Here is a 21,495-nt window from a genome sequence, read left to right as displayed (position 1 = left end):
AAGTAAACAAACTACAAAACAAAGACCCACAAAGTTAGTATATTCTTGATTAGTATTAGCCTGGATGTATAATATGTAAATATTAGAAAAATGTATTTATTATCTTTCGTCAACTAGGCCAGATTGCATCAGTGGAAGGTTGGTTTTATTCATTTTGAAAGAATAGATTGACTCATCCTTAGGGGAATCTAATATATAATGGAGAGCTGTGTGTGTGTGTTCAGCTGGAGGAGGAGAAAAAGGAGGCTGGGGAAAGGAAGGGGGAATGAAAGAAAGATAGAGTAAGACACAGAGAGATAGAAGTTATAATAGAAATATGTTACACATTCATGCCAGGTAACCCTGCTAGTTTATTATAGAAAGGGCAGTTGTTAGTGTGCACTTGTGCTTGTATATACAGCTAAAAGTAAAAAACTGTAAAACAAGCACCCCCAAAGTTTGTATGTTTTTGATCAGCATTGCCCCAGATATCTAAATTTTACAAGAAAATTATTTATTCTCTGGGGGTTAACTGTGACAGGGTTTTTTTTTTTTTGGGGGGGGGGGGGCAGATTATCAGTGTTATTATGTACTAATTTGAAAAGAAAACGTTGATTAATTTACTTGAGGAATCTATTACACATACACACAACTCTCCTATATGTGTGTGTGTGTATGTGTGTGTGTGTCCACCTAGAAAGGAATGGGCTGGGCAAAGGAGAAAGAAATTTAGGAAGGAAGGATAGAGAGATGGATAGAAAGAAGTTTTAATAGAAATATTTTCCTTTTGTGCCGGGCAACACTGGATAACCCTGCTAGTATTATTTATATCTGCAGTTAAGGTTCTTTTTTTTAGGTCAATGGATTTTTTTATGAGGCTCTGTCTGTCATGCTTAAGTTTGAAATAGTATTTTTAGATAGGTCAATGGATTTTTTTTATGAGGCTCTGTCTGTCATGCTTAAGTTTTAAATAGTATTTTTAGATAGGTCAACGGATTTTTTTATGAGGCTCTGCGTGTCATGCTTAAGTTTTAAATAGTATTTTTAGATAGGTCAATGGATTTTTTTTATGAGGCTCTGTCTGTCATGCTTAAGTTTGAAATAGTATTTTTAGATAGGTCAACGGATATTTTTTTGAGGCTCTGTCTGTCATGCTTAAGTTTTAAATAGTATTTTTAGATAGGTCAACGGATTTTTTTATGAGGCTTTGTCTGTCATGCTTAAGTTTGAAATCGTATTTTTAGATTCACTCATCTCTATAAGAGACAATTTGTTGGTCAGCCGGTCTCGCTCAAGTTTGAAATCGCATCCTCATCGTGAAATACACTGATGAAATGGATGCATCTTTAGGATATCTGTTCACGTTTTAATTCACTTTAAATGCACCGTCTCTTTCTCGATAAAATAAAGGTAAGCCTATTTGGCAGTATTTAGTCATTGTTTGTTTTTGTTTTTCAAATATCGAATGTTTGGTATCTTAAAAAAATCTTATTACCTGAGTGTCAGAAATGTTTATCGTGTTATGATACCAATGTAGAAAAGGGGAGATAATAGAATACTAAAATGTTTTGTTGTTTTATTTGAAAATGGTAGGAATTATAAAAAAAAAAAAAAAAATAGAAAAACCTGAAAATTAAATGAAAAAAGTTTGCTTGCATTATTAGGATGACTATTCTCATCACGGATGTTATTCTCACATGGATTGTAGCGCAACGGATAAAGTGCTAAGTTACAACCAGTTCTAAATGACAGTAGTTTGGAGGCTGATAGTTCACTCCTTGGGTGCTTATTAAGATAGTCGACAAATCGATTTTTTTAATATGTCGTTTTATGCAAAAAAAAAAAAAATAAATAAATAAAAAATTATGTACTTTGAAAATAGTAATATATCCAAAAATTACAAAAATTCATTAAGCAGAAAAACTGTTATAGTGTTTGTGAACTCTTCACCATCTACTTTATAACACTAAGAAAAATGCAATTTTACCCAATTTTCTGTAAAAACTTCTTTTAACTATAAATAACTTTCTACTCAATGAATTTTCGTAATTTTTGGATATATTACTATTTTAGACATGACGTTTAAGTATGTAATTTTGTTTTTGCTTAAAATTACATATTTGAAAAACCTGATCTGTCGACTATCTCAACAAGTACCGACAATACTACAAATCTATTTAAGAATTATTTAAGACTTCTACTTGGTTATGGCTGACGAAAATGAGAGCAGTCTATCTATGGAATTAAATGAAAGGTTTTGTTCAAAATTTTGCACAGTTTCCCCTCGAGTCCAAAAAGATATATGTGATGAAGGTTACATCGACAAAACATTATAAGAGCAACGTGTAGATACCAGAAAGAGAATGGCCACCGAGTTTGAATTTTATATAAAAGCTGGAAGAAATTTTTACTCTACATATAAATTATAAAGATAATTATTTGCAAGAAAAGTTTGCTTCGCTTAGAAGAGTTTTTTTCCTATATTGAACGTCAAAATCTATCTTTTGAACATTTCCATCGCCGATAAACTATTTAATTAATTGAGATTCATTATTGAGATGAGTATTATTTATTAATTGCAAACTATTAACCCCCATCTAACCTTCATAAACATTGCGTGAAACAACAAAAAAAAAAATAGGATAATAGTCCGAAATAAAAAAATGAATTTCCATCTCCAACCATCAATTGACTGCGAACAACGGTTCAATGCGCATGCTAAATTACAAATTTCACACCTCCAAGAACTGGTTATTAGCCGATGCTTGGCAATCCACTGAATCGTTTCAAAATTGTCTGACAGGTTTATGACAAGTTGGAATATTGTTAACCTCTGTCCCATCAACGAAATGTTGCATCCCTCTGCCTGTTCTACAAGTATTTTAATGGTGGATGCCTTAACGAACTACAAGCCCATGTACACTCTCGACATAAATGCCACAGACAAGCAGCAAAATCCCACCCCTGCACAGTAGAAATCCCTACTACTCTAAGTTTCTTCCCCAGAACTGCTAGATTATGAACTCTCTTCCGGGTTCCTGCCTTCCCAACTGTACTAACATACAGAAGTTGAAGTGTAATGTGAACAGACATCTTGCTGCTCAACTCCCTACATGATATCCTTGCAACTTACGTCCCCGATAGTAGCCCCTTACATCAAAGTGGCCCTGTGCCTTGCTTGGGGTGAAAATGGAATAAAAAGTGAAAAAAAAAAACCAAAGTCTATATGAAAGCATTTTTATAAACATCATTTACAAGATTTGGTTGATGCATTCTAAGAACTTGGCAGCCATTTTCTTTCCAAGCAGCTATCTCTACATATTCCACATGAATTACTAAGTAATTGTAAATAAGGTGTTTTAAATTCAATTTAATACATTTGGAAAACAAAAAATACCTTAACAGCTTCATGACAAACGAAAATATTATTTCTTCAATCCACATGAAATCATTGTCATAAACATCATTTACAAAACTTGTTAGATGCATTCTAAGAACTCGGCGGACATTTTCTTTCTAGACAGCTGTGTCTATACATTGCCCTTGTAAGAATAACATCCCAGATGAGAATAGTAATCCGAATAATACAAATTACAAATCCTCATCTCAAAAAATTCTGAAACATAAAAGTTTTCTGGTTTTGGGTTTTTCCTTTTTCAGCCGTTTACATAAACGGCTGTGAATATTAGTTTATAAAATCTACAATGTCTAAGAAATTTGAAAAATACAAAATCCATAAATATTGGTTGAAAGTTTTTTTGATTTTTTTTTTTTAGTGTTGGTTACATGAAGTAGGAATTAATATTGTTAAGATAGTGGAATGTAAGGAATATTATTTTGTTCTGAATATATTTATTTACCCTTTTAGAAAAAAGTGTGTATGATTTAAAATTGGCAAAATAATTTTAATGCTAAATTGTTTGTCAAAATATTGGAATAACCAGGAAGGGGGGGGGGGGAACAGGGGACAATAAAAACCCCAGAAATCAACATGTTTAATAAAGAAAATTAGAAATCATTATTCTTTGCTCTATTTTTCACCTGAGAATATGTATTTCTTTGGAGTTAATAATTCCTTAAAAAAAAAAATAAATAAACATAAAAAAAAAAGATGCTAGAAAGAAAGAGGAATAAAGAGTCACTGCTGAAATATCTGTGGAAAAATAATGACAACTAGCAACGCAGTTATTCCCCTTGTCACACTCTTCAGCAGTAAAAGATCGTCTTAGTTATTCTGTTCTTTTTCATGTGCTTGACTTTTATGATTGCCTGTGAAAAGGGAGGTAATCTCAGCGATTGGATGCCCTGGTCTCTGATATTGAGACGACAACAAATAAAGTGTGATGAGAAATGAAATTTAATTATTCTTTTTTTTTTTTTCTTTTTTTTTTTTATTATTCAAGTTTTTCTTTTTATTAAAAAAAAAAGTTTTGCACGCATTTGATTTTTTTTTTTTTGTGGGGTATCCATTTTCAATTTCTTGTCAATTTGTCTTATCAATGTCATTTTTTTTTTTAACTTCAATTTTTAAAAATTTTTCTTGAATTAACATTTTTCTTTTCTGTTTTTTTTTTTTTTGCTTCAAAAACTTTCCTGCACATAATATCCAGTAGAAAATATGATTGATGTCCTCGCAAAAGGAGCCACAGTTATTTTGGCCCCTTCCTTGAAAATGGATTTGTTTTGAAGGGGTTGGCTGATAGCCAGTAGAAATGCTTCGTTGCAGCAAAGACGTAAATGCTAGAAACATGATGACCAGTCATTGAGGATGTGTGATTTCAATACACCCAGCTGACGGGTACCCACTGCGGTGTAATCGACACATCCTTAATGGCTTGTTCCAATGTGTTGATCGTTTCTTCTATGTCGTTGTTCACTATTTTTAAGTCAAAGTAATGTCCATATGCTTTTTCCAAAAGCTCGCTCTCCCGTGCAAGTCTTTCCAAACTTCCATCCTGTATTTTTAAGAATAAAAAAAGAAAACATTAATATTAATAAAAAATACAATAATATCAATATTTCTGCTTTTATTAAAAAAAAATATAAGAAAAAAAAAAAATTATGCAGTAACATCCTAGAAAACTTGTCAAAAAGAAAAATAAATAAAATGTTAGAATTTAGAATGACATCAGTTTCATGTATGATGTTAATGTCAAATTGATCTGAGCCATACTAACTTTTTAAAAATTTTAAATTTTTATCACTGACCCTAAATCTGACTGATATAAAATCACACATAACTGTTTAAAGAAGTAGATGCCATGCAAACAAAAATATACAGAATTTATCTCCCATAGCAAAAACTGTCCTAAAACGCTAGAATGACCCAGAAATAATCATTTTACATTAAATTTGTGAAATTGATCCCTCACTTAAAATTCTAAAATAATTTATTTTATTTTCACAAAAGATCCTGAAAGTCCACATGTAAACGCCTAAAATAAGTATAATCTTGGTTATTTAATTTTTTTTTATTGGAGGGGAGGGAATAACTGATGGTATTAATCTACAATACTAAGATATATATATATATATATATATTCTGAGCAAGAAAAAAAAAGCATAATTTTGGGTTCTTCGATAATGACAAGGGTACACGCAAAAACATGTTTCATAACAGAAACATGTTTCTTAAAACATGTTTCATAACAGAACGATATTACTTGACTTACCTTAAAAAAAAATTTAATTAAAGCCAGAAGTTATTTTATAATTGATAGTTTAAAATTAATTTTGCTCGCAGGATGCCTGGCGTTGCCTGGTTGTAAAATACGCTTAAATATATTTTAATTCATGCAGATTTTGCATTCATTATTATACTAGCAGTTCCGCCTGGCTTTGCTCGGGCCCTATGTACTGTTCATATGGTTATGTGCATAAGAAGTGTGACTATGTAAAGTAATGCCTTTCCGTATAATAGTCTTCCTTAACTACCATAGAGAAAAGACAGACAGACATTTTCACTTTTATATATATATATATATATATATATATATATATATATATATATATATATATAGATAGATAGATAGATAGATAGATAGATAGATAGATAGATAGATTGGATGCAATATATAGTAATGATTTAAAAAATATAAAAAAAGACTCATGTGCCACCACCAAGAATCGAAACCAAAACATTCAGCTCACAATTTATTTTGCCTCCGCCGTCAATGACTGGACTATGAAAACATGTTTACTGCAAGGCTAAAAGTTAAAACATGAACCAATAGCTACTTTTTTATGCATTCATAGTGCCGGCGTTCGACCTTCACCTGACAAATTTCATTTTTTTTTTAAATTTTCACACTTTTGCACCGATTTTTCTGGGTTAAAACTCAAATATAAAGTTTTGCATGGATTCAAATACCTTATACATGAAGTTTCATGTCTGTAGACCAAAAACTCTAGGAGGAGTTTGGTAAGCTAAATTTGTTAAACAAAAATATATATGTATACGTAAATATATATGGAAACAATTTTGTGTTTACTATAAACTTTTTATGCAAATATTATGCAAGTATAAATCATATAGAATATCTGCATGAATATAATTACACGTAATAGTTAACTTACGTTAAAGAGTATCATCCCATTAGAAAACCGAAGCAACTAATAGGGAATTAATTAAAATGAATGTTTAAAAGAATATGCAAATTAGCTAGATCGTTTGCTAGTGAATGCAATTTCACAACCCATATATGAGAAAATTGTATTCTCTTTTTAAATAAATAGCAAAGAGGGTTTTTAATATGAATACCGATGTACACAAAAGAAAAACGAATTTATAGGAGTATAGATTGTACCTAATGTATAGCAGTGATTTCAAAAGTAAAAAAAAAAAAAATTTAAAAAAGGTACATAATGTTGGGTGCCATTAACTAGAATCGAAACCAAAATATATAGCTCTCCAGCATTAGTTGTTACCATCGGAACTAAGTCCATATGCATATAAAAACTTACACTTGCCAAATTCCTATATTTTTCAATTTTAATCCCTGAGCAGCTATTTCTACCAGTTAAAAAAACTAAATTGAATTTGTTTCACAGGTCTGAGCACCTTATATATCAAGTTTCAAGTCTGTAGACTAAAAATTGACAGAGTAGTTTGGTAGAGACTATTCTGCACAGACAGATAGGGTCACTTTTTACACACAGATTATTTTTTTTTGTTATACGCATAATTTTTCACGCAGAAACAAATTACTCCATCATATTAATTTTTTATCTGATTTCTGAGAATTTCTTTTCAATGAACACTAATTTTATTTGTTTCCTACAAAACATGCCCTTCCTTAACCCTAAGTCTGTGTGGCAATAATAAGTTTTAATAAACAATGTTTGGTTTTATTTTTTGTTCATTAATATTTGCAAAATAAAAAGAAATTTGAAAAAATCAGAGGACAAATTAATATACTAGACTAATTTGCGCTGTCATTGCTTAGAAAATCATATGAACTAGTCGATAAAATTTGACAGCTAACCGCTTCAATATAATCATTTAATATAATGCTTTTTTTTTTCATTAATTTATAATAGCTTTAAAATAACTGATTGACTCTGAAATTGATTTTAAACTTTGTAATCTAGTAAAACACACACACACACATATATATATATATTTTAAGGTTGCTATTTTTCAAAAGTAGGGTAACAAATGAAATATAACGAGATTAATACAAGAGTGCTCAATACGGGAGTAGAGCAAGTTACATTTTCAATTTGTCTTTCCATAAGCAGTAATTTGTTGCTACACACTCATGAGCATGTTTCGGTCTCCTAGTGTTTAGCAACTAGAGTCCTCTTCAGGCAAACAACATTTATTTTCGAAAGCGAAATTCTTAATGAAAACCGAAAATCAACTTTCAGCAAAAGAAGGCTTTTTTTGTTTGTTTTTTTTCTTTTGACATATATATATATATATATATATATATATATATATATATATATATAGCTGATTTGAATAAAAGGGTAGGTGCTTATACATTTAAATAACAACTACATACTGAATTTCAAGTAAAACAAATGGTATCTATGTAATTGTCATGTTGCAAATAGTAACATATTCAAAAATTATGGAAAACGATAAGGTAGAGAAATAATTAATTCTAAAAAAGACATTTGTGTAATCTAGAGATTTGGTTTCAAAATCTTCCAATCCGAATTGGAGAGTTAACAGGGGAGGAGGGGTATTAAGTTTTCAATTTCTCAGAATTCAATGTTATTTTTTTTATAAAAAAAAATTATTTTTGATTCAAACAGAAGTTTTTTTTTTGTTTGTTTTTTTAAATCACAAATTATGCATACAGAACTTTGAAATACATCATTAAAAAATAGTAACAAAATACATTACAGTATATAATACACATATAAATAATCAAATAACCTTATAAATAACACCGTAAGGGAGGGCATATACCATAACCAGGGACTAGAAAAACATTGTATTCCATATTGTAACTTGAAAAAAATGTATCCAAGGGCCACCGTATCATGGGGTTCTACTGTATATGTCATGTTTATTTTTCTGAATAAATTTTGTCTGCTATACATAGTGTTTCAACTGAGTTATTTCCCCTTTCCTTATGTCACATGGCCCAATATGTTCACCTCAGCATGTAAACTTATCAAAGTATCTGTACCCTTATCGGAACTGTTTTTCACAAATAATTAATTTTCTACCTTAGCGTTTTCTGTAATTTTTGGATATAGTATTATTTGCAACATGAAAATTACATAGGTATAATTTGTTTTGCCTGAAATTCAATGTTTTGTCGTTATTTAAATATAGAAGCACCAAAGTATAATAATTCAGTTTAGCTCTTGAATTAAAGGGAAACTTGAATTTCTGCATGTGCTCCTGTCGTATCAAAAAACTCCATTTTGATGCTGATGATAAAAAAATGTGACTCGTGAATAAAGGAAAGCATTTTACAAGTAAACTCTGAGGAATTGAATTAAAAAAACATATTTATGTTATGTTAAAAAAAGCTGTTAGGTTTTTGCTGGAATTTTCTGAAGGGTATGAAACAGTCTTTAACTACAATTAACCATGCCGTCATGTCTGATGCTATAGAGGACACATTCTTTTTAAACATGAAACACAGGTAGATCTAACATAAATGTATGGAAGCTACCTCAGTCAGCCATACAGTATCGATATTTTGTTAATTTGCTTTAGTTTGTATTGATCAGTTACGCCGCTGCATTCTATAAATTAGTTGTAAAATTATAGTTGTAATCGAGGATATATAAAAAATATCCCAGATTACAACTATATTCTGAACAATCACAATCATCAATGCTTATTTAAAAAATTTAGAAATCTGTATAAGTGTAAAAGCTTATGGCATCCGTATGTGAACAATACATTAATGTGAAGTGATTCATAAACACAGTGACCAATGAAAATCTTCCAAACAAAGTGAGTAGGCACAGTGACCAATGAAAAGCTTTGTTTGAAAGTGAGCAGGCACAGCGGCCAATAAAAATCTCTCAAACAAAGTGAGTAGGCACAGTGTCCAATGAAAAGCTTTGTTTGAAAGCGAGTAGGCACAGTGACCACTAAAAATCTTTCAAACAAAGCAAGTAGATAAAGTGACCAATAAAAAGCTTTGGTTGAAAGTGAGTAGACACAGAGACCAATGAAAATCTTTGTTTGAAAAAAAAGGAAGGAAAAACTTGCTTGGAACCACCACCAGAAAAATCAAGTTGACATTTTGTCACTTGTACAGTTTAATCAAGACATTAAAAAAAATGAAAATATCGAAAAAAAGGTTATATTGTACGTATCCGTTTTGGACTGAAGATCTCCAAAAAACTATTCACTTAATTTGATCGAATAGTTTTTTTTTTTTTTTTTTTTTATAGCGGAAAAACATGTTTTTATGACAGCATGTTGAAAATAGACATCTTAGAATTTTTCGAACACGCCATGGGGAGATAACTCACTTTAAAGTGCCGACACTCCCTTTCCATCTTTATTACTAGCTTTTCTTCCTAAAAATCGAACCTTTTGCTCGGTATCATAACAAATTGTTTTTCCGCTGTAAAAAAAAAAACAAAACAAACTACTTGATGAAATTCAGTGAATTTTTTTTTCGGAGAACTTCATTCCATAACGGATACGTACAATTTAAACTTTTTCCGATATTTTAATTTTTTAATGCTTTGATTAAACTGTACAAGTACCGATATTATATTTAAAACTTCCTCTGTGGTTTTCCTCTCTGCTTTATGGGGAAAACGTTTTTTATTGCATCAACTTTTTTCTTTCCCAAAATTTTTTATTAATTTTTTTTTTTTTTTTTCTGCCAATAAAATTTCTTAAATTAGAAATCTTGTCAGATAAATATTCTCAGATGAAGTATTGGTTGTATTATTCAATCTACTATTTTCACAACGTTTTGGCTGATTTAACGTCCAGCTTACTTCATGTGCATCTTTTCAAACGCTGGAATGTCCATGAAGGTTAAATCGGCCAAAACGTTGTGAGAATGACACACAAGATGAGAACAGTAGTCCGAAAAATCTAAATTATCAATCTTCATCTAAAAAAAATTCTGAAACATAAATCATTATTTAGAATTCGATGCTTCCATCTTTGATGTTGCTATTTTCACAATAGTTCAGCCATTATACTTTCTGGTTTTTCTTTGGTTATGAGACTAGATATTAAAATTAAGTTGATCAACATTTGATTCCCAAAGGCTTTATTATTATTATTATTATTATTATTATTATTATTATTATTATTATATACTAACAGTTCAGACCAGCTTTGCTTGGGCAGTATGTACTGTATGTACTGTTCATAACTTTATGTGTGTGTGTGTATATATATATATTAAAACGTATGACTCATCTTCAGGTAACCTACATCTAAAATTTCAAGTGTTTAGACCCAAAATTGGCAGAGGAGTTTGATAGAGTTTGCAATTGTCAACTGTTTCAGCTTTGACCTCTTGACAGCCAAATTTTCGCCCCCCAAACTGATTAAAAAGCTTGCTGCATGTCTGAATACACTTTATGTAAAATTTCAAATGTTTAGACCCAAAATTGGTTGAATATTTTGCTAAAGATCGTAAAGGCCAAATCTTGTTAACTTTGAACCATTGCCAGCTAAATTTTTAACCAAAAACCGATTAAAAAGCTTGTCCTATGTCTGAATACACTTTATGTAAAATTTCAAATGTTTAGACCCAAAATTGGTTGAATATTTTGCTAAAGATCGTAAAGGCCAAATCTTGTGAACTTTGACCCATTGCCAGCTAAATTTTTAACCAAAAACCGATTAAAAAGCTTGTCCTATGTCTGAATACACTTTATGTAAAATTTCAAAAGTAACTTGATAGAGACGACAGAAGTCAATTTTTATTAACTTTGACCTCAATTTTGACCTCTTAACATCTTTTGTTTTGGGCTCAAATTAAATTAAAAGTTTGATCATGTCCAAGTAACCTACAAATAAATTTTCAAGGGTTTAGACTCAAAATTGGTGGAGGAGTTTGGTAGAGTTTTCAAAGGTCAAATCGTTGAACTTTGACCCCTTGACAGTCAAATTTCTGGCCGAAAATCGATTAAAAAGATTTTCCCAAATCTCAATACCCTTTATGTCAAATCTCGAGTCTGTAGACTGAAAATTTGGCAGAGTAGTATCGTAGGGAAATGCACACACGCAGATAATTTCACTTTTATAGATATATAGATTTACTTTAATATTTTAATAACAAAATCTTTGTTAAAATGCATTTCAGTTCAAGGATTGGATTTTGTTTTAAAAAAAATTAATTAATTTAATTATTCTTGTGTAATTTGTAATTAATTAAACAAACCACCCAACCCTTTACACCCTCGATGTATTTCCTTTGTCGATTAACTGTGTTGATTCAACCACTTTCTAATATTTCTTTGTCTGTAAGTATTTAGAGAAAGAGTTACTTTCTTTTACCAGCATAGCCATTTAATTTACAGATGCACACACACACACACACACACACACACACACACACACACACACACACATGCATCAAAATAACAAAACTAACACTTTTATGCAATAATTATTATTATTGAGTTTGCACACAGGTCATCATCAGAGATTGCTCAAGGACAACACCAGTAGTGTTCTCTGGAGTCTAGGTGACAAACTATTCTTATTATTACTACTCACTAGGATTTTTTTATGCAAGCCATCAAAGGTATCTTTTTGAGAACCACCTGCGGAGTCTGCATAACAGCAAGTCTCCCCAGATTTCCAGTATTCTTCACCTCTTTTGATAACCTTTGCAAATAAATTTGCATTATTGCAATAGCCGTTTGTCATTGACTTCTCATCAGCAGTGATCCTTGGTCTTCACTGGGATATGGGTGGCAATAAGCCTCCGCAAAATCCCAGTCCTCTTCACACTTCTCCAGTGGAGGTCTGGTTAGTGCTTTCTCTCTCTGGTCTTTACATCTTCCTTGACTCTCCACGACTATTTGGTGTGGTGCCAGTTAATGCTGACACTTTTGTGGGAGAGAAGAGGTGCAACTTGCAATTATTCAATTTCAGTTTCCTTGATTCCATATGCTGATTCTTCGTGTTTCACTTCTGTAACGGTTCCTATATGTCCGGCTTGCATCTGTAGCCCATGGGTATTAGTCTCCGCATTTAAGGGTTATTATTAAGTAAAGAGGCATTAGTATTAGATATATTAGTGTTAATAATGTACTAGTAGAGGGTGTAGATTTGGTATTTATTATTAGAGCCAAATCTCTATTGATTAATATATTGTACCTAATATATAGCAGTGATTTCAAAATTAAAAAAAAAAAAAAAATGACTTGCATGCTATCAGTTAGAACCAAAACCAAAACATTTAGCACTCCAGCCACATCTCCTACCGATGTAGCTATCAAGAGACAGGTAAGAAAGATTTAATATTAAACGATTTGAAGAAATGAATTGAATTTAAGCATGCATAGAAAGGAATATAAGTATGTCAGCAAGATGAAATAAAGATTTTGCATTTTAACTTGCCGACATATTTCTGTACGCGTTTATTCAACCATCCAAACAAAGATTTTACTTGTTATAAATTATCCTTGGTTTATGATTACAATTTCCTGTTAATTTTAGTGTTATGTGACCAGTAGTTTAAGAGTTTATTGGTTAAATATTTATAGACAGACACGCACATACATCTGTTTTATTTATATAGAAAAGAAATTTAGCTGACAATGTAAATTATTTTTGCAGAAATCCAAAGTGATTTTCTTTCTTAATAATATTGACCACAACAGAATTTATTATTTCAAAGTAAATTGTTTAATTATTATTTAACAGTAAATTATACACATTGATGTAGAAAGTATCGTGGAATTTCCACAGGTCATAGACTTGTTGTTACTCAGCTTCCAGGGAACACCGCAGGCTGTTTTCAAGGAGAGATCTTTGATGACCTATGTGAAAGCTCCTTGTCTTGTGAGTCAATAATAATAATGTAAAAATAAAGGGACTTTTAGTTATGCAAAAAAAAAAAAAAAAACTGTTCCAAGAGATCTGTCAGAGTGTACGAATTTCAGAATGAAATCAAAGTTAAAGAAATAGTGGTTCTGACCCGTTGGGTCACAGGTACTTTTATTTAGACTAGATATCTTAATAGCATCTACTCCAACAGATTATAACTAACGTAATTTGCCAGAAGTTAGTGGACTATCGCAAAAAAAAAAAAACAAAGAGTACAATGGCTGAAATACGAAAATAGCAATCAACCAAATGAGGAAAACAATTAAAAAAAAAAAAACGTGTGAACGGTGGGAATTTAATTTTAGTGAAAAATTAATGAAATTTTAAACCTGAGATTTTGCATAAAAAATATATGACAATTAAATATTTGATAAGTGTAAATTTTTACAAAGACAGCAATCACATAAAACCATGCAACTGTAGGCAATGTTTTAACTGTAAGAAAATATACGTTTACAGCTGCATAATACGGTTTGATATTATAACATTAATAAGTCATGCATGGGCATAAATTTATTTTATATTATAATATGTGTGTATATACATGAAATAGTTATATTTAATATACCTATCTCTCTCTCTTTATATATATATATATATATATATATATATATATATATATATATATATATAGTCTAAAGAAGCTTTGAGTAAAAAAAATATATATATATAAAAATCAAGAATGCAGTTTAAATTCTAAAAAAAAAAAACTAAATTTAACCTATCACAGATATAGAACCTACATAATCCAACTTCTAAAAAGTTTATAATTACAAAAGAGAAGTTAAGGATGAGGAAAAAAAAAAAGCCTTAACTAAACTTGTTAAATAGAAATAGACTTAGCATTTGCATGAGACGATTTCTCAAAAGTTTTCAATTATATAAAAGCGACTTCAACTTTATAAGGATAAAAAAGTAAACCTTAACTAAAATTTTTTCATTAGAAAACGGGGATCCTCAGCTGCCTACCATGAAGCTGTTTCGGAGATTTCAAAAAACAGGACAGCTGTTAAATACGTGGATCTCCAGTGGAAAATACTATTTCCCCAATAAGAAAATGTAAAACAATACGGTTACTATTTATACTTTTTATATAAAAAAATATATAATAAAAACAAAAAAATGAAATATTAATAATATATATAAGTAAATTTAATGATAAGATTACAAGATCTATTCTGCGACATGTTAACTAGCATATAAACGCTATGGGAATAAAAATGCATAAAAGCTTAAGTACCTTTGGTACCAGAAAGGCAAAAAGAGGAAGGAAACCTCGCCATATATATATATATATATATATATATATATATATATATATATAGAGAGAGAGAGAGAGAGAGAGAGAGAGACAGAGACAGAGACAGAGAGAGAGAGACAGAGAGAGAAGCAAAAGCCAATGATTACTATGTATAGAGAAGTGAAGACCAATGGTCATTGCCGACAAAAAATTAAAGATGGCATAAATATCACAAAACACAGTTGCAACTACTCTTCAGATTCTTTTTCTGATTTATGTAATCATGGCCATATTCTTTTTATTTTCTTTTAAAGTTAATGAGTTCCTATTCTTCTGATGAGTCAAGGTGGAAAATATTAAAAAATTGACGTAATTATATGAATGTTTCTGCACCACGAAACAAGTGCTGTCAACAATTGAAAGAGATAAACGGTAAGACGAACATTATTTTGGAATTTGGTATATAGACTTTTTGTCATTTATTTGTATATGCTCTGTAGTTATATTTAACATATGTCGAGCTTCATAAATAAAAGGATTCGTAGAAATAAAGGGTGACATATAATGAATAAGCATATTTTTCCCCATTATAGATATATATGTGGGCTCATCAGTTAGACACATCCGAACTCAGGATTCGAAACTCGAGCCTCTTGCATTCTACTAACTGAGCAAATGCCCCACACACAAGAAATTCTATTAACCAACACAGATTAAGCAAACCGTGTTGAAATCAGGCTGTGAAATGGGCCTACTTCGTCTCGACAAGGGATGCGGTCATCTAACCAGTGTGCAAATTTCTTGTGTGCAGGACATTTGCTCAGTTGATAGAGTACTTGCCTCGCATGCAAGAGGCTCGGGTTTCGAATCCTGAGTTCGGATGTGTCTAACAGATGAGACCAAATGAGGGCGAAATTCGAGTCTAGGACTTTCAGTTTGTTGACTGTCATGGCTCTTGTGGGCTGCGACGTTGTTTGATTGTGGAATTTTTTATGCATATATATATATATATATATATATATATATATATATATATATATATCAACCTCAAAATATTAACTTAGATCATTACAATTGTTTCCGCAGAAAGAAGAATTTCCTGTCTGTTTCTTCAGATGATAAAAGTCAAAAATGAATAAGGGAAGAGATATTTTTTTGAGACATGTCTGGATATAAGAAAACAAGAGAAATATAGAGAGATATAAATATGTAAGCATAAAAATTATTTCTATAAAAAAGAAGATAGAAAGAAGGAAAAGGAAATAGAAGCATAGATATGTGCTGTGGACATTTGAATTAAAAAAGTGATGGGTGTGGGTTAACGTATTTATATAGCATTAAAAGTTTTTCTGGCATATTTATCACTGTTGTAATGTTAACATACGTCTATTTGATTGCAGTTTAACATACATCCTGTATAACTTATATAAAATCTCTAGAAGTTTTGAATAAGAAAGCAATTATATGTTAGATATTTCACATACATCCAGCTAATTACATTAAAAAAATATGTCCTATTTTTTACATTGGGTTTGTAACAATTGCGTGATCCAAGTAAAAATTGGGAATAGTAAGAAGATATAGGGTGAATAATAAGGAAAAATGAGTCCCAACATCTTCCAAAAAAGCATACCCTTTTCATGTCTCATTTTTGACTTTTACCATTTGAAGAAACAGACAGATATGCAAAGCAAAAATACAAGGTATAAATATTCCTGGTTAATGCTTGGTCAGGGTAGCTTGTATATGTATTCCAACCCTGTCAGATGAGTTATCAGTGATAAAATACTTTTTCTTTAAATTTTACAGTCATTTTTAAAATATTATGTTGGCAACTAAGTTCTTGCTATTTTTTAAATCTGCATTTTTTTTAAATAAAACAAGAACTAACAACTATTTTGGGTTTGTATTACAATCCACAGAGGTACGAAAAGTGGTTAAACATATAACAAATAAATGTTATCAGAGGCAAAATAAGTTACTCTTCTACCTATCTGGAAAAGTTTATAGTGGTTTTACTCATTTTAAAACGTTCAATCGGTTCAAAAATCATAGTGTTTGTGTTATTCAATATATGTGAACAAGACAAATGCCGGCAAGTTGAGTGCTAAATATGTAAAGTTTGGAAAAATTAGTTAGAACTAAAAAATTACTGTTAGAAACCCACCGAATATGTAATTTAATCAATTATATATTCTCCATTCCTGTTCACAATTTTTCCCAATGTTCAACAAGATATTAAATAACTTTTTATGTAGAAATGATTTGATTTTGACTTGAAAAATAAAATATATAAAATAAATTTATAAATCACAATATATTTTCACAATGACAAGAACTTAGTTACCAACCCAATAGAATATTGAATAACTGAATCGTGATTGAAGATGTGATCGATTTATCTGCATTATACAACTGAAAGGCATTTAAAAACGACAAAGAAAAAAAAATCGAAAAACTTGTGAGAATGGAACTGGCTGAGACAAATCATGCCAAGTGCAAAAACAAACATGTGCAGTGGACTTCAATGACAAACAGACAAATTAAAAGCCAAACAAACAAAAACTCTTACCGATAAAAAAAAAAAAAAGGCATGCATTTAACAATCGGGAGCAACATTTCAAAAATAATCAAAAACAAGTAAATATATAAATATGATAAATAAAATTATTTACATTAGTTTTAAGAATACAAATGCAACAAATAGCCTATGAAAAACTCTTTGTAATATGTGCATATATATATATATATATATATATATTAGTATATTTGGGCAGCATTTTTTCTTTTAACCATGTTTCGTTGAACAGCAGGGATAATTCCTGTGTGTTTTTCTTACAATCTGTTTTTCTCCCCATTTGGGGAGTCAATGTTTGACTGCAAAAAGAAAGTTGCCATAGTCGTGAATGTTTTCAACTTCAATGATAGTTTCAAATTATTTATAATAACGAAATCGCATAAACAAACTGAGAATCAATCGGGTCCGATATGAGGGGAAAGGCACGCTTAAGTGCTTTTAACTATTTTAATCGACTTTTCAATAAATTCACCAAACGCAATTTTTAATTCATCCCCTCGCCTGTAGACGACTCATGGAAGTCGAAAATGTTCGTGACTATGGCAAATTTCTTTTTACACTCTAACAGAACGTTCGAACATTAACCCACCAAATGGAAAAAATGGATCGCAAGAAAAATAAACAGGAATTATTCCTGCTGATCAATGAAACATATATATATATATATATATATATATATATATATATCATCAAGGGTGTGAGTTCCATATAAAAACGTTAATTTAATTTGAATAAAATAAAATATGCATCAAGTGTGCTTGAAAGCCAAATCACAACGTAATATTAGGAAAATAAACAACTATTTTACTTGTTTGAAATTTATAACATAAATATATTTTGGAGCTAATCTCCAGCCTCGGTTTTTTTTTTCTTTTCTTTTACAAACCGACTTTTTTTTTCTCCAACTCTACAACATGGCAAAAAAGAAGAAAAGAAGAAACAGAAAGAAAACAACATACTGAGGATGGAGTTTATCTCCGAAATATATTTATGTTATAAATTTCAAACAAGTAAAATAGTTGTTTATTTTCCTAATATTACGTTGTGATTTGGCTTTCAACTGCACTTGATGAGTATTTTATATATATATATATATATATATATATATATATATATATATATATATATATATATAGATATAAAATAAAAATACCAGCGGTGGTTGACGTTATGTTTTGAGAAAAACCGAATGAAATTATTAAAATAATCAACGTTTCGTCCTTATTTCAGAGGACATCTTCAGGATATTGAAGTAAAAATGCAAGAAAAGAAAAAGTCATAGATCATACGAAAAAAAAGAACAGTTTTTGAATCTTATCCATATACACACACGTTTGCCCTTCCTGACATGGATAGGATTCAAAAACTGTTCTCTTTTTCGTATGGTCTATGACTTTTTCTTTTCTTGCATTTTTACTTCAATATCCTGAAGATGTCCTCTGAAATAAGGACGAAACATTGATTATTTTAATAATTTCATTCGGTTTTTCTATTTTTCTCAAAACATATATATGAGAGAGAGAGAAAATTTGTAGTATTCCAAATTATACTGGGTTAATATAATTCAGTAATTGTTCATATACCAATAAATTTAAGCCAAAAAGGAGAGATGACTTAAAAAGTAAGCTACTAAATTATCATATTTCATAATTGGGCATTCATATACTGTTTTAACAAAAAACAAGAAATGGGTTGATAGCAACAAATAGTGTATTTCATTGTTAGTCACAATTGTTTCAAGACTTATTCGACAAATTCAAACAATATGTCATTTGATAATTTTCACAAGAACAGCCTTTCTTCAGACTTTCATTGTTAAAGTGTTTTTTTTATTTAATAAGTCTGAAGAAAGGCTGTTCTTGTGAAAATTTTCAAACGACATTGTTTGAATTTGTCCAAATGGTCTTGAAACAATTTTAACTAATAATGAAATACACTTTTTGTTGTTATCAACCCGTTTCTTGAAGTCTTGGTTTCTGTTAAAACAGTATATATATATATATATATATATATATATATATATATATATATATATATATATATAATAAAGAAGTAATATTGAATTTTTAATTTAGATCTATTTGTCAATAGTGTATTTTATCTTTGTAGTGACTTATGATCTTTTCGTCTTTAAAATACTTAAACACTTCATATCCTTTCATCCGAGAGTTTAATCTTTAATTTTTACTTCACTTTTTTGTCTTTTCATTTTTTCACCCATTTAATGAACTCTTTCCATAAAAACTTTTTTTGCATTTATGAATAGTTTTCATATAAAGCTGTTTCAATTTCAAATTCATCGCTTCGTTATAATATTCATTTGCTAATACCTTTCCACTGAAGAGAAGAACACATTTCTTTGAAACTCCTCGGATTAAGGAAATTTTAATATTTTCTAAAAATTTCTATAAATTCATGTAAATATAATTTACAAAGTTAAATTGTGTTCTGATACATATATATATATATATATATATATATATATTAGAAGCAAGAAATTACCCATAGTGATAGTGAAAAATATGTCCATATGTAACTATTTTATATATATATATATATATATATATATATATATATATATATATTAGTTTATATGTAATTTAACTACTTGGGACAGTTATTACTAGGGCTGTGACAACAGCATATTCTTTTTGTTTTGACTCTTGAGTAGATATCCAGTAATATCTTACATGTTTTTATATAGACTGATGCGGTTCTCGGTTGGTTGACTGTCAGAAATATAGTTGAGAGTAAAATGAATGAAAAGAATATGCTGTTGTCACAGCCCAAGTAATTACATATAAATAAATAACAAAGTTCTCATTTACATAGCTCAGTAGAACTATAAATATTTTCTTTAAATGAATATTTAGACCAAATTTCTCTTTACACACAAAATATCTTTCATCAAGGAAATTCTTGGATAGTCTTCAAGTAGTTGACATCTAGCATCCCCCCCAAATCCCGACTCCGACACTTAGCACTCCCCCAAAATCCTGACTCCGACACTTAGCATTCCCCCAAAATCCTGACTTCGACACTTAGCACTCCCCCAAAATCCTGACTCCGACACTTAGCACTCCCCCAAAATCCTGACTCCACCACTTAGCACTCCCCCAAAATCCTGACTTCGACACTTAGCACTCCCCCAAAATCCTGACTCCACCACTTAGCACTTCCTCAAAATCCTGACTCCGACACTTAGCACTCCCCCAAAATCCTGACTCCGACACTTAGCACTTCCTCAAAATCCTGACTCCGACACTTAGCACTCCCCCAAAATCCTGACTCCGACACTTAGCACTTCCTCAAAATCCTGACTTCGACACTTAGCACTCCCCCAAAATCCTGACTCCACCACTTAGCACTTCCTCAAAATCCTGACTCCGACACTTAGCACTCCCCCAAAATCCTGACTCCACCGCTTAGCACTTCCTCAAAATCCTGACTCCGACACTTAGCATTCCCCCAAAATCCTGACTTCGACACTTAGCACTCCCCCAAAATCCTGACTCTGACACTTAGCACTCCCCCAAAATCCTGACTCCACCACTTAGCACTCCCCCAAAATCCTGACTTCGACACTTAGCACTCCCCCAAAATCCTGACTCCACCACTTAGCACTTCCTCAAAATCCTGACTCCGACACTTAGCACTCCCCCAAAATCCTGACTCCGACACTTAGCACTCCCCCAAAATCCTGACTCCACCACTTAGCACTCCCCCAAAATCCTGACTCCGACACTTAGCACTCCTCCAAAATCCTGACTCCACCACTTAGTATTTCCTCAAAATCCTAACTTCGACACTTAGCATTCCCCCCAAATCCTGACTCCACCACTTAGCACTCCCTCAAAATCCTGACTCCGACACTTAGCACTCCCCCAAAATCCTGACTCCGACACTTAGCACTCCCCCAAAATCCTGACTCCGACACTTAGCACTTCCTCAAAATCCTGACTCCGACACTTAGCACTCCCCCAAAATCCTGACTCCGACACTTAGCATTCCCCCAAAATCCCGACTCCGACACTTAGCACTCCCCCAAAATCCCGACTCCGACACTTAGCACTTCCTCAAAATCCTGACTCCGACACTTAGCATTCCCCCCAAATCCCAACTCCGACACTTAGCACTTCCTCAAAATCCTGACTCCGACACTTAGCACTCCCCCAAAATCCTGACTCC

General features: G+C 31.1%; 1 protein-coding gene across 24 annotated transcripts in view; it reads right to left on the bottom strand.

The window, feature by feature from the left end:
- Positions 1-4,318: 4,318 nt before the first annotated feature.
- LOC145263089 (peripheral plasma membrane protein CASK-like) overlaps positions 4,319-21,495 on the bottom strand; it is a 1,377,184-nt gene continuing 1,360,007 nt past the window's right edge. For all 24 annotated transcript variants that reach the window (XM_080119970.1, XM_080119992.1, XM_080119972.1 and 21 more), the window contains one exon: positions 4,319-4,934. In XM_080119970.1, coding sequence (XP_079976096.1) covers positions 4,758-4,934 — 177 coding nt within the window. In that variant the 3' untranslated portion in view covers positions 4,319-4,757. The remainder of the gene's footprint in view (positions 4,935-21,495) is intronic.

The sequence above is a fragment of the Euprymna scolopes genome, chromosome 38 (assembly GCF_053919585.1).
Source record: "Euprymna scolopes isolate OS-2025 chromosome 38, ASM5391958v1, whole genome shotgun sequence".
NCBI lineage: Eukaryota > Metazoa > Mollusca > Cephalopoda > Sepiida > Sepiolidae > Euprymna > Euprymna scolopes.
This window is presented reverse-complemented; position numbering and strand designations above follow the sequence as displayed.